The 15,685-nt window shown below is 51.6% G+C and overlaps 2 protein-coding genes across 4 annotated transcripts in view; one reads left to right on the forward strand and one right to left on the reverse strand.

Annotated features, from left to right (window-relative positions):
• Nucleotides 1-299: 299 nt before the first annotated feature.
• TUFM (Tu translation elongation factor, mitochondrial) lies at nt 300-7,294 on the forward strand. The gene is made up of 11 exons (XM_072119659.1): nt 300-441; nt 956-993; nt 3,865-4,024; nt 4,311-4,477; nt 4,557-4,661; nt 5,238-5,402; nt 5,653-5,785; nt 5,868-5,972; nt 6,277-6,428; nt 6,500-6,619; nt 6,789-7,294. The coding sequence occupies exons 1-11, from the start codon at nt 399-401 to the stop codon at nt 6,960-6,962; spliced, it is 1,362 nt and encodes a 453-aa protein (XP_071975760.1). The 5' UTR covers nt 300-398; the 3' UTR covers nt 6,963-7,294.
• A 39-nt stretch (nt 7,295-7,333) lies between these two features.
• The window catches only part of CDKL4 (cyclin dependent kinase like 4), a 51,575-nt gene continuing 43,223 nt past the window's right edge, over nt 7,334-15,685 (reverse strand). For all 3 annotated transcript variants that reach the window (XM_072119663.1, XM_072119661.1, XM_072119660.1), the window contains exons 7-10: nt 8,441-8,529; nt 8,296-8,352; nt 8,076-8,195; nt 7,334-7,583 (exon numbers count right to left, since the gene is read on the reverse strand). In XM_072119663.1, coding sequence (XP_071975764.1) covers nt 7,485-7,583; nt 8,076-8,195; nt 8,296-8,352; nt 8,441-8,529 — 365 coding nt within the window. In that variant the 3' untranslated portion in view covers nt 7,334-7,484. The remainder of the gene's footprint in view (nt 7,584-8,075; nt 8,196-8,295; nt 8,353-8,440; nt 8,530-15,685) is intronic.

Here is a 15,685-nt window from a genome sequence, read left to right on the forward strand (position 1 = left end):
ACGCATGCACGCAGATACTGAGAATCAGTCGCTGTTCACACTGTAAGGAGGGGGTGTTGCTGCTGCCCACGCCGCCAATCAAATCCCTTCTTTGACAGAAATGTAATCTGCAGGCAGATATAAGCTGCATTGTGATTGGTTGCTGTGATAGCCCTGATGCGGGCCTGTGTCCTCCCTGCACACAATGTGACTGGACGTATGTCCAATGTTTTTTTGTTTTTATTTAAATTTTGAACGTGTGCAGGAGGCCGAATGTAACATTAGGGATGAATCTACAGCTGACGCCACCACCAAGATGGAGCCTGATGTAGCCCCGCCCCCGGCCGCCATGTTGCTTGTGGCGTGACACTTGACAAGTGAAGGATTTCCTCTTCCTGTCCGTCACTTCCGCTGTGTCCATGATGGCTGCGCGTGTGGTGCTGTCTGCCTGCAGGGCTGCCGGTGAGGAGCCGGGGGTGTGCGGGGACAGCAGCAGCAGAGCCGGGGGTCGGGTGACCCGCAGCGGGTGTGACTGGTGGTGGGGCGGGGGTTGCGGGCTCGGGCGCCCCCTGGTGGTCAGTGAAGGTCATGTGACACTAGAGGTCACATGTGCAGAGCCCCCAGGAGAGCGGCACCGGGTTAACCCCTGCGGTGCTGAGTCTAGTGATAGAAGTGACCGGGGGTCCTGGAGGGTTATGGGAAATATCACTATTGAGCCCCCATCAGTGGTGACCCCCAAAACTGCAGGACAAACTCCTCCCATTAATGTGCACCTGACCCCGCCCCATTAACATTCTGGGGTCACTGACAAAGGAAAATCCCTTCAAATCCTGGTCCCCAGTGGCCGCCATGAGGGGGTGTTGGGTCAAGTATGATGGGGGAACACTTGGGGTCCCCACAGCTTATAAGGTTTATAGCCCCTGACAGTAGGGGGCAGTATATCGGGTAGTAACGATTCTCCCTCTTCCTCCCGCAGTTCTCGGCCGTCTCCCCCCGCACAGTCTGCGCGCTGTGGTAAGTGATCTATTCAGTGACTTGTCTTCTTGCTGTCAGTGAACGTGATGCAGCCAATACTCTAATACAATGTCCACAGCAGGAGCCCCCCCCCCCTTACAGAAATGTCCACAGCAGGAGCCCCCCCTTACAGAAATGTCCACAGCAGGAGCCCCCCCCCCCCTTACAGAAATGTCCACAGCAGGAGCCCCCCCCCCTTACAGAAATGTCCACAGCAGGAGCCCCCCCCCTTACAGAAATGTCCACAGCAGGAGCCCCCCCCCCCTTACAGAAATGTCCACAGCAGCAGCCCCCCCCTTACAGAAATGTCCACAGCAGGAGCCCCCCCCCCTTACAGAAATGTCCACAGCAGGAGCCCCCCCTTACAGAAATGTCCACAGCAGGAGCCCCCCCCCCTTACAGAAATGTCCACAGAAGGAGCCCCCCCCTTACAGAAATGTCCACAGCAGGAGCCCCCCCCCTTACAGAAATGTCCACAGCAGGAGCCCCCCCCCTTACAGAAATGTCCACAGCAGGAGCCCCCCCCCCTTACAGAAATGTCCACAGCAGGAGCCCCCCCCCCTTACAGAAATGTCCACAGCAGGAGCCCCCCCCCTTACAGAAATGTCCACAGCAGGAGCCCCCCCCCCTTACAGAAATGTCCACAGCAGCAGCCCCCCCCCCTTACAGAAATGTCCACAGCAGGAGCCCCCCCCCCTTACAGAAATGTCCACAGCAGGAGCCCCCCCCCCCCCCTTACAGAAATGTCCACAGCAGGAGCCCCCCCCCCCTTACAGAAATGTCCACAGCAGGAGCCCCCCCCCCCCCTTACAGAAATGTCCACAGCAGGAGCCCCCCCCCCTTACAGAAATGTCCACAGCAGGAGCCCCCCCCCCTTACAGAAATGTCCACAGCAGGAGCCCCCCCCCCCTTACAGAAATGTCCACAGCAGGAGCCCCCCCCCCTTACAGAAATGTCCACAGCAGGAGCCCCCCCCCCCTTACAGAAATGTCCACAGCAGGAGCCCCCCCCCCCTTACAGAAATGTCCACAGCAGGAGCCCCCCCCCCCCTTACAGAAATGTCCACAGCAGGAGCCCCCCCCCCCCTTACAGAAATGTCCACAGCAGGAGCCCCCCCCCTTACAGAAATGTCCACAGCAGGAGCCCCCCCCCTTACAGAAATGTCCACAGCAGGAGCCCCCCCCCTTACAGAAATGTCCACAGCAGGAGCGTCCCCCCCCCTTACAGAAATGTCCACAGAAGGAGCCCCCCCCCTTACAGAAATGTCCACAGCAGGAGCCCCCCCCCCTTACAGAAATGTCCACAGCAGGAGCCCCCCCCCCTTACAGAAATGTCCACAGCAGGAGCCCCCCCCCCTTACAGAAATGTCCACAGCAGGAGCCCCCCCCCCTTACAGAAATGTCCACAGCAGGAGCCCCCCCCCCTTACAGAAATGTCCACAGCAGCAGCCCCCCCCCCTTACAGAAATGTCCACAGCAGGAGCCCCCCCCCTTACAGAAATGTCCACAGCAGGAGCCCCCCCCTACAGAAATGTCCACAGCAGGAGCGCCCCCCCCCCCCTTACAGAAATGTCCACAGAAGGAGCCCCCCCCCTTACAGAAATGTCCACAGCAGGAGCCCCCCCCCCCTTACAGAAATGTCCACAGCAGGAGCCCCCCCCCTTACAGAAATGTCCACAGCAGGAGCCCCCCCCCCCTTACAGAAATGTCCACAGCAGGAGCCCCCCCCCTTACAGAAATGTCCACAGCAGGAGCCCCCCCCCTTACAGAAATGTTCACAGCAGCAGCCCCCCCCTTTACAGAAATGTCCACAGCAGGAGCCCCCCCCCCTTACAGAAATGTCCACAGCAGGAGCCCCCCCCCCTTACAGAAATGTCCACAGCAGGAGCCCCCCCCCCCCTTACAGAAATGTCCACAGCAGGAGCCCCCCCCCTTACAGAAATGTCCACAGCAGGAGCCCCCCCCCTTACAGAAATGTCCACAGCAGGAGCCCCCCCCCCTTACAGAAATGTCCACAGCAGGAGCCCCCCCCCCCCTTACAGAAATGTCCACAGCAGGAGCCCCCCCCCCTTACAGAAATGTCCACAGCAGGAGCCCCCCCCCCTTACAGAAATGTCCACAGCAGGAGCCCCCCCCCCCTTACAGAAATGTCCACAGCAGGAGCCCCCCCCCCTTACAGAAATGTCCACAGCAGGAGCCCCCCCCCTTACAGAAATGTCCACAGCAGGAGCCCCCCCCCCCCTTACAGAAATGTCCACAGCAGGAGCCCCCCCCCCCCTTACAGAAATGTCCACAGCAGGAGCCCCCCCCCCCTTACAGAAATGTCCACACCAGGAGCCCCCCCCCCCCTTACAGAAATGTCCACAGCAGGAGCCCCCCCCCTTACAGAAATGTCCACAGCAGGAGCCCCCCCCCCCTTACAGAAATGTCCACAGCAGGAGCCCCCCCCCCCCTTACAGAAATGTCCACAGCAGGAGCCCCCCCCCCCCTTACAGAAATGTCCACAGCAGGAGCCCCCCCCCCCTTACAGAAATGTCCACAGCAGGAGCCCCCCCCCCCCCTTACAGAAATGTGCACAGCAGGAGCCCCCCCCCCCTTACAGAAATGTCCACAGCAGGAGCCCCCCCCCCCTTTACAGAAATGTCCACAGTAGGAGCCCCCCCCCCCTTTACAGAAATGTCCACAGCAGGAGCCCCCCCCCCCCCCCTTTACAGAAATGTCCACAGCAGGAGCCCCCCCCCCTTTTGATAATAAAATAATCCTCTCTACTAACCATCGGCTCCCGCGGTTCCATCGTCCTCATATAAGGCCCATGTACCTCCCATATAAAGAGCCGCCATCAGGTGACCAATTACCTCCTGTGTCCCCGCAGACATGGCCCAGCCCTGCCACCCGCTTCTGCCCCCTGCTGTACAGGAACTACGCTGCAGAGGCAAAGAAGACCTTCTCCAGGGAGAAGCCTCACATCAACATCGGAACCATAGGACACGTGGACCACGGCAAGACCACGCTGACAGCCGCCATCACCAAGAGTGAGTGATAGAACAGCGCCCCCACCCGCCGCAGGTCATGTCTGATACTGCAGCTCAGCTGTGCACACTGCTGCCCTGCAATACCACAGACAACCTGATGACAGGAGGGGAGCCACTTTGTAAAACTGTCCAATGTATGTGGGTTTAGGCTCCTCCCACTTGTCTACATTCCTCAGATTACCTTGTAATTCACTGGTAGTAATAGTCACAGCCGGCTCCTCGTGCTTTGCACAGCAGCCTTTTGTTTCAGTGTATCAGTGTCTTATTTAATGCTTTGTCCCCCCAGTTCTGGCGGAGGCCGGAGGGGCGCAGTTTAAGAAATATGAAGAAATTGACAACGCCCCAGAGGAGAAGGCGCGAGGCATCACCATAAACGCGTCACATGTGGAGTACACGACCCCCAACCGACACTATGCGCACACAGACTGCCCGGGGCACGCCGACTACGTGAAGGTGGGTGCAGCCCATGATGGGGATGCCGAGGGGTGCAGGACGGTGTAATGGAAGATCATCTCCCCCTTGTGTCCTGCAGAACATGATCACCGGGACCTCACAGATGGACGGCTGTATCCTCGTGGTAGCGGCCACGGACGGACAGATGCCACAAACACGGGAGCACCTGCTGCTGGCCAAACAGGTGGGAGCGCGCTGAGCTCTGCTACATCTACACTGCGGCTGCACAGGTGGGAGGGCGCTGAGCTCTGCTACATCTACACTGCGGCTGCACAGGTGGGAGGGCGCTGAGCTCTGCTACATCTACACTGCGGCTGCACAGGTGGGAGGGCGCTGAGCTCTGCTACATCTACACTGCGGCTGCACAGGTGGGAGGGCGCTGAGCTCTGCTACATCTACACTGCTGCTGCACAGGTGGGAGGGCGCTGAGCTCTGCTACATCTACACTGCTGCTGCACAGGTGGGAGGGCGCTGAGCTCTGCTACATCTACACTGCTGCTGCACAGGTGGGAGGGTGCTGAGCTCTGCTACATCTACACTGCGGCTGCACAGGTGGGAGGGTGCTGAGCTCTGCTACATCTACACTGCTGTTGCACAGGTGGGAGCGCGCTGAGCTCTGCTACATCTACACTGCTGCTGCACAGGTGGGAGGGTGCTGAGCTCTGCTACATCTACACTGCTGTTGCACAGGTGGGAGCGCGCTGAGCTCTGCTACATCTACACTACTCCTCTCTCTTATGTTCCTGCTCTTCTGCCGCAGATCGGGGTGAAACACATCGTTGTCTACATTAATAAGGCCGACGCTGTGGATGACAAGGAGATGCTGGACCTGGTGGAGCTGGAGATCCGGGAGCTGCTGACAGAATTTGGATATGACGGCGAGAACACCCCTGTAGTGATAGGGTCGGCCTTGTGCGCCCTCGAGGTGAGGTCTGGGTGTCTTCCTGGCATGGGCCGAGGTCTTGGTGGGTGTCGTCCTGGATTGGGCCAGAGGTCTAGGGGGGGAGGGGGTGAGATGAGCCACACCGTGTTCTGCCTTGGGTGGATGAGCTTTACACTGCAGCTGCTCTCCTGGAGGCCGTAGCCTTGAGGACAGTATCCAGTTCTAGATTATGTGGGATTAGAGCAGTTGTAGGGGTTGGTGCCGCACATGACGTCTCCTCCCGTCATTCCAGAACCGCAATCAGGACATCGGACTGAACTCCATCATGAAGCTTCTGGACGCCATCGACACCTACATTCCCATCCCGGAGAGGGACCTGGACAAGCCCTTCCTGCTGCCGGTGGAGTCGGTCTATTCTATCCCAGGTAAGTGGCCACGCTGCACATGGTCACTCGCTGGCGGGATGCGTCCCCCCATGATACATCCTCCCCCGCTCTTCTCTTCCAGGCCGCGGCACGGTGGCAACTGGGACCCTGGAGCGCGGAACAATCAGGAAGGGGGATGAGTGCGAGTTTGTGGGGCGCAGTAAGCAGCTGAAGTCGGTGGTGACAGGTAGGGGGCGTCTAACTCCTCACACTACGGGGTCACCCCCTTCCCTCGTTAGGGCTCACACGTCTCCCCACACTACGGGGTCACCCCCTCCCCTCCCCTGGGGCTCACACGTCTCCCCACACTACGGGGTCACCCCCTCCCCTCCCCTGGGGGCTCACACGTCTCCCCTGGGGGCTCACACGTCTCCCCTGGGGGCTCACACGTCTCCCCTGGGGGCTCACACGTCTCCCCTGGGGGCTCACACGTCTCCCCTGGGGGCTCACACGTCTCCCCTGGGGGCTCACACGTCTCCCCTCTGGTGCAGGTATTGAGATGTTCCACAAGAGCCTGGACCGGGCGGAGGCGGGCGATAACCTGGGCGCTCTGGTCCGGGGGCTGAAGAGGGAGGACGTCCGGCGGGGGATGGTGATGTGTAAGCCGGGCTCCATCAGACCTCACCAGAAGGTCCAAGCTCAGGTACAGGCTACAACAACATGGCGGCTGTGATAACCCGGGTGCGGTGCTGACCCTGTGTGTGCCTTCTGCAGGTCTACATCCTCAGCAAGGAGGAAGGAGGGCGCCACAAGCCGTTTGTTAGCAACTACCTACCTGTGATGTTCTCCCTGACGTGGGACATGTCCTGCCGCATCACGCTGCCCGCGGGGAAGGTAAGTCACTGTCCTCACACTGCTCTGCTCTTGGCTCTCTGCATTGGGCATCTTCTACTACACCTCCTACTAATGGGGTACGGGGTGCACAGAGCACAGCAGGGTGAGGATGTGGTCAAAACGTAAACCAATGACTGCAACCCGCTGATGTTAACTCTTTCCGCTCCAGGAGATGGTGATGCCCGGGGAAGACTCCGCCCTGATCATGACCCTGCGGCAGCCCATGGTCCTGGAGAAGGGGCAGCGCTTCACCCTGCGAGACGGCAACAAAACCATCGGCACCGGCATCGTCACCGACATCTTGGAGATGACGAAACAGGACGAGGAGGGCTGGACGTCCTGAAGACCCTCAGTATGAACTTGTGGGGGGAGGGGGCTCCTACTGGAATCTCCATCAACCAAACAACAACAAAGTAGCACTTAAGCTCCTCCCTCTGTGTCCTCGGCCGCCTCCTCTGTACATTACTCCGCCCTTTAAATAAAATGTGGCCCCGCCCACACGTGAGATGCCGCCGCAGGGTCTTTGCTCATTTCCAGGAGATAACGGTATCGCTCATCATGTGACCTCGCGCTCAGATTATTGTCCCCGATCCTGCGCTGACGGGTGACGCGGGATCTGTACATTATTTCATCCTTTTTGTTTTGTTTATTTTTAATAAATATTTTGGACAGAGATCATTAATTTTAGTAATTATTGTAGAAGTAACGAGGGATAATAAACAGCTAAAAAAAAAAAACTCTTAAAATACGTTGCTATGTCTTCTCTAGTCCCTGCCAAAGCTGCATCCAGTCCTGGTGTATATAACACCTGGGGGCCCCCCGGGCTCCAGGCCCCTCCCTGCAGTCCTCTTCTCCTGAGGTCTCCTTATATATTGGGGAAGTGGTCGAACTTCTGTGCCCGGGGCTTGTTCTTGCCATCGGGGGCGGGAGAGGCGCCGTTCCCTGGAATGTGGGGCAGCAACGTCTGTCAGAAGGAAAAACAAAATTATCCAGCTTTCGTGATTGGTTCTGACCACCGCAGAGGCCCAACCCCCCGACAGAGGCCGAGCGTCTCCTACTGCGATACCGCCTACACGTTGGTCTGAGGGGGTGGAGCAAGGAGTTCACCAATGGGAGAACAGTTGTCATGCTCCTCCCCCTCTGGCCACATAGTCCTTGGGCTAAGGATTTAAAGGGATTGTCCCTAAATTTCATACTATCCCCAGGAGAGCCAGTAACAGAAATCCTGGTCCACATTCCCTTCTACCACCAGGATGAAAGACTGTATGCAAATGAGCCTGAGGGGCTCCAGGCTACAGAGGTGTAAATGGAGCCAGGAGCCCGTCAGGCTCATTTGCATACAGTCTTTAATCCTGGTGCAGTAGCCCCACCCCTATAATTGACATAATTGTTAAGATATTAAAATATTTTCTAAATTAATGCAGTTACCCTTATAGTGGAGCACATGGCCACTTACCGGCCGCCTCCTCCCCTTGCCTTTCCTCTTCTCCGGCTCCTCGCGGGCGGGGTTTAGGTAACTGCTCTCCAGCAGCTGCTCACAGCTCAGGCGATCATCAGGATTCATGCGCAGACAGGCCTGGGGGAGGAGCCACCGTGAGAGGCGTGTCACACATAAGCCTATCACATGGGGGCGCCACATACACAACCAGGACATCTCCCAGAATCCTCCACTTTACCTTCATGAAGCTCATGGCCAGGGGCAGGATGTTTGGGAATTTCTCCTCCAGAGTTTCCTATGATTGAAGAAAAAGATAAGGAATCAGAAAAGCTGGAAGCTGGAGATGCCCATAACTGCCCCCTGGTCACATGACTGGTACCCACCACATCATCGGGGTCCGGCTCTGGGATGCTGGCGCCATGGAAAAACTGGTTACTATGGAAAATGTACTGGTGCCGCGGGATCAGATTTCCTGGAGAAAGAAAAGAAAGTTGTAAAATAAAAGACAAGTTACTAAATACATAATAAATCACCACCACTAGGGGGAGCTCCCTACATACACATTATACACCACCACTAGGGGGAGCTCACTACATACACATTATACACCACCACTAGGGGGAGATCACTACATACACATTATACACCACCACTAGGGGGAGCTCACTACATACACATTATACACCACCACTAGGAGGAGGTCACTACATACACATTATACACCACCACTAGGGGGAGATCACTACATACACATTATACACCACCACTAGGGGGAGCTCACTACATACAGATTATACACCACCACTAGGGGGAGCTCACTACATACACATTATACACCACCACTAGGGGGAGATCACTACATACAGATTATATACCACCACTAGGCGGAGATCACTACATACAGATTATACACCACCACTAGGGGGAGATCACTACATACAGATTATACACCACCACTAGGGGGAGATCACTACATACAGATTATACACCACCACTAGGAGGAGATCACTACATACAGATTATACACCACCACTAGGAGGAGCTCACTACATACACATTATACACCACCACTAGGGGGAGATCACTACATACACATTATACACCACCACTAGGGGGAGATCACTACATACAGATTATACACCACCACTAGGGGGAGATCACTACATACACATTATACACCACCACTAGGAGGAGATCACTACATACAGATTATACACCACCACTAGGAGGAGATCACTACATACACATTATACACCACCACTAGGGGGAGATCACTACATACACATTATACACCACCACTAGGGGGAGATCACTACATACAGATTGTACACCACCACTAGGAGGAGATCACTACATACACATTATACACCACCACTAGGGGGAGATCACTACATACAGATTATACACCACCACTAGGGGGAGATCACTACATACAGATAATACACCACCACTAGGAGGAGATCACTACATACACATTATACACCACCACTAGGGGGAGATCACTACATACACATTATACACCACCACTAGGGGGAGATCACTACATACAGATTATACACCACCACTAGGGGGAGATCACTACATACACATTATACACCACCACTAGGAGGAGCTCACTACATACAGATTATACACCACCACTAGGGGGAGCTCACTACATACACATTATACACCACCACTAGGGGGAGATCACTACATACACATTATATACCACCACTAGGCGGAGATCACTACATACAGATTATACACCACCACTAGGGGGAGATCACTACATACAGATTATACACCACCACTAGGGGGAGATCACTACATACAGATTGTACACCACCACTAGGAGGAGATCACTACATACACATTATACACCACCACTAGGGGGAGATCACTACATACACATTATACACCACCACTAGGAGGAGATCACTACATACACATTATACACCACCACTAGGAGGAGCTCACTACATACAGATTATACACCACCACTAGGGGGAGCTCACTACATACACATTATACACCACCACTAGGGGGAGATCACTACATAAAGGTTATACACCACCACTAGGAGGAGATCACTACATACAGATTATACACCACCACTAGGGGGAGATCACTACATACACATTATACACCACCACTAGGAGGAGATCACTACATACACATTATACACCACCACTAGGAGGAGATCACTACATACAGATTATACACCACCACTAGGGGGAGCTCACTACATACACATTATACACCACCACTAGGGGGAGATCACTACATACAGGTTATACACCACCACTAGGAGGAGATCACTACATACAGATTATACACCACCACTAGGAGGAGATCACTATATACAGATTATACACCACCACTAGGGGGAGATCACTACATACAGATTATACACCACCACTAGGGGGAGATCACTACATACAGATTATACACCACCACTAGGGGGAGATCACTACATACACATTATACACCACCACTAGGGGGAGCTCACTACATACAGATTATACACCACCACTAGGGGGAGATCACTACATACAGATTATACACCACCACTAGGGGGAGATCACTACATACAGATTATACACCACCACTAGGGGGAGATCACTACATACAGATTATACACCACCACTAGGGGGAGATCACTACAAACAGATTATACACCACCACTAGGAGGAGATCACTACATACAGATTATACACCACCACTAGGAGGACATCAATACATACAGATTATACACCACCACTAGGGGGAGCTCACTACATACACAGTATACACCACCACTAGGAGGAGATCACTACATACATATTATACACCACCACTAGGGGGAGATCACTACATACAGATTATACACCACCACTAGGGGGGTCACTACATACACATTATACATCACCACTAGGGGGAGATCACTACATACAGATTATACATCACCACTAGGAGGAGATCAATACATACACATTATACACCACCAATAGGAGGAGATCACTACATACAGATTATACACCACCACTAGGCGGAGATCACTACATACAGATTATACACCACCACTAGGGGGAGATCACTACATACACATTATACACCACCACTAGGGGGAGATCACTACATACACATTATACACCACCACTAGGAGGAGATCACTACATACAGATTATACACCACCACTAGGGGGAGCTCACTACATACACATTATACACCACCACTAGGGGGAGATCACTACATACAGATTATACACCACCACTAGGGGGAGCTCACTACATACACATTATACACCACCACTAGGGGGAGATCACTACATACAGATTATACACCACCACTAGGGGGAGATCACTACATACAGATTATACACCACCACTAGGGGGAGATCACTACATACAGATTATACACCACCACTAGGGGGAGATCACTACATACAGATTATACACCACCACTAGGGGGAGATCACTACATACAGATTATACACCACCACTAGGGGGAGATCACTACAAACAGATTATACACCACCACTAGGAGGAGATCACTACATACAGATTATACACCACCACTAGGAGGACATCACTACATACAGATTATACACCACCACTAGGGGGAGCTCACTACATACACATTATACACCACCACTAGGAGGAGATCACTACATACATATTATACACCACCACTAGGGGGAGATCACTACATACAGATTATACACCACCACTAGTGGGAGATCACTACATACAGATTATACATCACCACTAGGGGGAGATCACTACATACAGATTATACACCACCACTAGGGGGAGATCACTACATACAGATTATACATCACCACTAGGAGGAGATCACTACATACACATTATACACCACCACTAGGAGGAGATCACTACATACAGATTATACACCACCACTAGGAGGAGATCACTACATACAGATTATACACCACCACTAGGAGGAGATCACTACATACACATTATACACCACCACTAGGAGGAGATCACTACATACACATTATACACCACCACTAGGGGGAGATCACTACATACACATTATACACCACCACTAGGGGGAGATCACTACATACAGATTATACACCACCACTAGGAGGAGATCACTACATACACATTATACACCACCACTAGGAGGAGATCACTACATACAGATTATACACCCCCACTAGGAGGAGATCACTACATACAGATTATACACCACCACAAGGGGGAGATCACTACATACACATTATACACCACCACTAGGGGGAGATCACTACATACAGATTATACACCACCACTAGGGGGAGATCACTACATACAGATTATACACCACCACTAGGGGGAGACTACTACATACAGATTATACCCCACCACTAGGGGGAGATCACTACATACAGATTATACACCACCACTAGGGGGAGCTCACTACATACAGATTATACACCACCACTAGGGGGAGATCACTACATACACATTATACACCACCACTAGGGGGAGATCACTACATACAGATTATACACCACCACTAGGGGGAGATCACTACATACAGATTATACACCACCACTAGGGGGAGCTCACTACATACAGATTATACACCACCACTAGGGGAGATCACTACATACAGATTATACACCACCACTAGGAGGAGATCACTACATACACATTATACATCACCACTAGGAGGACATCACTACATACAGATTATACACCACCACTAGGGGGAGCTCACTACATACACATTATACACCACCACTAGGAGGAGATCACTACATACATATTATACACCACCACTAGGGGGAGATCACTACATACAGATTATACACCACCACTAGTGGGAGATCACTACATACAGATTATACATCACCACTAGGGGGGTCACTACATACAGATTATACATCACCACTAGGGGGAGATCACTACATACAGATTATACATCACCACTAGGAGGAGATCACTACATACACATTATACACCACCACTAGGAGGAGATCACTACATACAGATTATACACCACCACTAGGAGGAGATCACTACATACAGATTATACACCACCACTAGGAGGAGATCACTACATACACATTATACACCACCACTAGGAGGAGATCACTACATACACATTATACACCACCACTAGGGGGAGATCACTACATACACATTATACACCACCACTAGGGGGAGATCACTACATACAGATTATACACCACCACTAGGAGGAGATCACTACATACACATTATACACCACCACTAGGAGGAGATCACTACATACAGATTATACACCCCCACTAGGAGGAGATCACTACATACAGATTATACACCACCACAAGGGGGAGATCACTACATACACATTATACACCACCACTAGGAGGAGATCACTACATACAGATTATACACCACCACTAGGGGGAGATCACTACATACAGATTATACACCACCACTAGGGGGAGACTACTACATACAGATTATACCCCACCACTAGGGGGAGATCACTACATACAGATTATACACCACCACTAGGGGGAGCTCACTACATACAGATTATACACCACCACTAGGGGGAGATCACTACATACACATTATACACCACCACTAGGGGGAGATCACTACATACAGATTATACACCACCACTAGGGGGAGATCACTACATACAGATTATACACCACCACTAGGGGGAGCTCACTACATACAGATTATACACCACCACTAGGGGAGATCACTACATACAGATTATACACCACCACTAGGAGGAGATCACCACATACACATTATACATCACCACTAGGGGGAGATCACTACATACATATTATACACCACCACTAGGGGGAGCTCACTACATACACATTATACATCACCACTAGGGGGAGAACACTACATACAGATTATACACCACCACTACGGGGAGATCACTACATACAGATTATACACCACCACTAGGAGGAGATCACTACATACAGATTATACACCACCACTAGGGGGAGATCACTACATACAGATTATACATCACCACTAGGGGGAGCTCCCTACATACTGATTATACACCACCACTAGGGGGGGCTCACTACATACAGATTATACATCCACCACTAGGGGGAGATCACTACATACAGATTATACACCACCACGAGGAGGAGATCACTACATACAGATTATACACCACCACTAGGGGGAGATCACTACATACAGATTATACACTACCACTAGGAGGAGCTCACTACATACAGATTATACATCACCACTAGGGGGAGATCACTACATACAGATTATACACCACCATTAGGAGGAGCTCACTACATACAGATTATACACCACCACTAGGGGGAGCTCCCTACATACACATTATACACCACCACTAGGGGGAGCTCACTACATACACATTATACACCACCACTAGGGGGAGCTCACTGCATACAGATTATACACCACCACTAGGGGGAGATCACTACATACACATTATACACCACCACTAGGGGGAGATCACTACATACACATTATACACCACCACTAGGAGGAGATCACTACATACAGATTATACATCACCACTAGGGGGAGATCACTACATACACATTATACACCACCACTAGGGGGAGATCACTACATACAGATTATACACCACCACTAGGGGGAGATCACTACATACAGATTATACACCACCACTAGGGGGAGATCACTACATACAGATTATACACCACCACTAGGAGGAGATCACTATATACAGATTATACACCACCACTAGGGGGAGATCACCACATACAGATTATACACTACCACTAGGGGGAGATCACTACATACAGATTATACACCACCACTAGGAGGAGATCACTACATACAGATTATACACCACCACTAGGGGGATATCACTACATACATATTATACATCACCACTAGGGGGAGATCGCTACATACAGATTATACACCACCACTAGGGGGAGCTCACTACATACAGATTATACACCACCACTAGGGGGAGATCACTATATACAGATTATACACCACCACTAGGAGGAGATCACTACATACAGATTATACACCACCACTAGGGGGAGATCACTACATACAGATTATACACCACCACTAGGAGGAGATCACTACATACAGATTATACACCACCACTAGGAGGAGATCACTATATACAGATTATACAGCACCACTAGGGGGAGATCACTCCATACAGATTATACATCACCACTAGGGGGAGGTCACTACATACAGATTATACACCACCACTAGGGGGAAATCACTACATACAGATTATACATCACCACTAGGGGGAGCTCACTACATACAGATTATACACCACCACTAGGGGGAGGTCACTACATACAGATTATACACCACCACTAGGGGGAGATCACTACATACAGATTATACACCAGCACTAGGAGGAGATCACTACATACAGATTATACACCACCACTAGGAGGAGATCACTACATACAGATTATACACCACCACTAGGAGGAGATCACTATATACAGATTATACACCACCACTAGGGGGAGATCACTACATACAGATTATACACCACCACTAGGAGGAGATCACTACATACACATTATACACCACCACTAGGGGGAGGTCACTACATACAGATTATACACCACCACTAGGGGGAGATCACTACATACAGATTATACATCACCACTAGGGGGAGCTCACTACATACAGATT

Source organism: Engystomops pustulosus, chromosome 8 (assembly GCF_040894005.1).
Source record: "Engystomops pustulosus chromosome 8, aEngPut4.maternal, whole genome shotgun sequence".
Lineage (NCBI taxonomy): Eukaryota > Metazoa > Chordata > Amphibia > Anura > Leptodactylidae > Engystomops > Engystomops pustulosus.